A 2,267-nucleotide genomic window follows, 5' to 3' on the forward strand; every position below is an offset into this window, starting at 1 on the left:
GTGTAGTTTTGTGTAGTTGTGTAATGTTGTGTAGTTTTGTGTAGTTGTGTAGTGTTGTGTAGTTTTAAGTGTCCTGCTCTGCCTCCTCAGGTCTTCGTCATCGTCTGGTTCGGCTCCATCGTCATCACGTTGAACTCCAAGCTGCTGGGCGGGACCTTGTCGTTCTTCCAGAGCCTGTGTGTGTTGGGGTACTGCATCATGCCTCTGACGGTGGCCATGGCCGTGTGCCGGGTGGTCCTCTTCACCACCGTGGAGACGGTGGGCTTCGCCGTGCGGCTGCTGGTGGTGACGGCGTCCTTCGGCTGGTCCACCTTTGCGTCCACGGCGTTCCTGGCTGACAGCCAGCCGGCCAATCGTAAGGCTCTGGTGGTGTATCCAGTGTTTCTCTTCTACTTTGTGATTGGCTGGATGATCCTGACCTTCTCCCCGTGATCAACGGACGAACTGGACCGCCGGTTCCTGTGGGATGAAGGGACTCAACGGACAGCAGAACCTGTCTTTGGACAAACATGGCCGACTGCTGCGCTGCAGGAGCGCTCAGACTGAGAAATGACTCCAGGTTCGTCCTGCAGCGGTTCTGGATGTGCTGGTTCTGTTCTGACCCTGTGAACAGAACTATCTGGACCGGAGCGTTTCTCTGTCCTTCCTGTAGGCTGTGATTAAAACTGTTAGGAAACGTTTTGTTGTAACCCTCTGACTGTAAAACCTGATTATTTCCTTGGTTTGTTTGTTTGATTAAATAGTTTGAGTTGTTTTTCTGAAACAGCTGAGATGGTTCTGTTCAAAGTTCTGTTCAAAGTTCTGTTCAAAGTTCTGTTCAAAGTTCTGTTAATAAATCAGTTTAATGTGAAATCATTCATGAGTTTTATTACTTTTACAGACACAAACACAAGGCTCTGTCTAGGAAAACACACCTTTTCAACACAAACAGTATTATTAAATGAAAATGAGCAGAAAGTAGAAAAACATAACATCTGCCCCCTTTTAATAAAAAATAAATAAATAAATAAATAAATAAATAAATAAATAAATAAATAAATAAATAAATAAATAAATAAATAAATAAATAAATAAATAAATAAATACTTCCGGCTGGGGGCAGCATGTCGCCTCACAGCTCTCAAACTGACAGGATTTAGAGCGTAGAAGAAGAGCTCACTCTGACGTCATCAAGGGGCAGTCGTTAGCCTGTTAGCTAGTGTGTGAGCTGTAAACATCAGGCTGGGAGTTTGAATAAAAAAGCTGCTGCTTGGTTGAAGAACAGCCTGTTATGAGTTTGTAAGGCGGCCCTCAGAGGCTGGAAGGCTCCCCGCTGTCGCTGCGAGGCTCCGGGTGAAGAATGGACGGTCCTCCGCAGCTCCCCCCGGAGCTCTGGGTCTACGTGTTCAGCTACCTGAGCACCGAGGAGAAGCACACGGTCCGGTCCGCCTCCAGGCACCTGAGGAAGCTGGTGGAACACCCGTCCCTGTGGAAGCACTACATCGTGGTTCTGTCCGAGCTCCGCCGCTACACCTACGGCTTCTGGCACACCCTGAACCACCGGAAGCTGACCCGGGTGGCCGTGCGACACCTGCGGCGCAAAGAGTGGCGGCGCCTCATCAAGTTCCTGCCGTCGCTCACCGCCATCGTGTTCATGGACGGAGGCCGGCAGTACAAGGAGAAGTACCTGGACAACCTGGCCCGGTTCCCCGAGCTGCGGGAGATCGCGGTGCGGAACGCGACGTGGGACGAAGCCCTGCTCGGCCCGGGCCTGACCGAGCACCTCCGGGAGCGGCTGACCCACCTGAGCGTGTGCAACGTGCGGCTGCCCAGCACCGTGGACTTCATCAGCACCGTGTCCGAGCTGTCCAACCTCCGGTACCTGCTGTTCCACGAGCAGGGCGAGGGCTACGGGCTGGACACGGTGAGGCCGGTGCCCCGCTCCGTCTTCCACAGCATGCTGCTGGGCCTGAAGAAGCTCCGGCACCTGTCCTGGGGCATGAAGGGCGAGCCTCCAGAACCGCTGCCCGACGACTACCTGAGCCCCCCGAACCCGGACCAGCCAGGTGAGCCCGAGGCCTGGGCCGGAGCTGCCCGGTCTTGTATCAAGTACCACACAGTGATACTTCAGTAAAAGTACAAGTATCTTACTAATAATGACTTTGGTAAAAGTTAAAGTCTCCTTTAGGAATATTACTAGAGTAAAAGTACAAGTATTTTACCAAAAATACTTTGGTAAAAGTTAAAGTCTCCTTTAGGAATATTACTTGAGTAAAAGTCTTAAAGTA

The 2,267-nt window shown here is 51.3% G+C and overlaps 2 protein-coding genes across 2 annotated transcripts in view; both read left to right on the plus strand.

Moving 5' to 3' along the window:
- yipf6 (Yip1 domain family, member 6) overlaps positions 1 to 818 on the plus strand; it is a 4,021-nt gene extending 3,203 nt beyond the window's left edge. The window contains exon 2 of the mRNA XM_014027452.1: positions 91 to 818. Within this exon, the coding sequence (XP_013882906.1) occupies positions 91 to 432 (342 nt within the window). The 3' untranslated portion in view covers positions 433 to 818. The remainder of the gene's footprint in view (positions 1 to 90) is intronic.
- Positions 819 to 1,150: 332 nt separating this feature from the next.
- Positions 1,151 to 2,267, plus strand: part of LOC106531557 (uncharacterized) — a 7,819-nt gene continuing 6,702 nt past the window's right edge. Inside the window, exon 1 of the mRNA XM_014027453.1 lies at positions 1,151 to 2,045. Within this exon, the coding sequence (XP_013882907.1) occupies positions 1,340 to 2,045 (706 nt within the window). The 5' untranslated portion in view covers positions 1,151 to 1,339. The remainder of the gene's footprint in view (positions 2,046 to 2,267) is intronic.

The sequence above is a fragment of the Austrofundulus limnaeus genome, unplaced genomic scaffold (assembly GCF_001266775.1).
Source record: "Austrofundulus limnaeus strain Quisiro unplaced genomic scaffold, Austrofundulus_limnaeus-1.0 Scaffold650, whole genome shotgun sequence".
Lineage (NCBI taxonomy): Eukaryota > Metazoa > Chordata > Actinopteri > Cyprinodontiformes > Rivulidae > Austrofundulus > Austrofundulus limnaeus.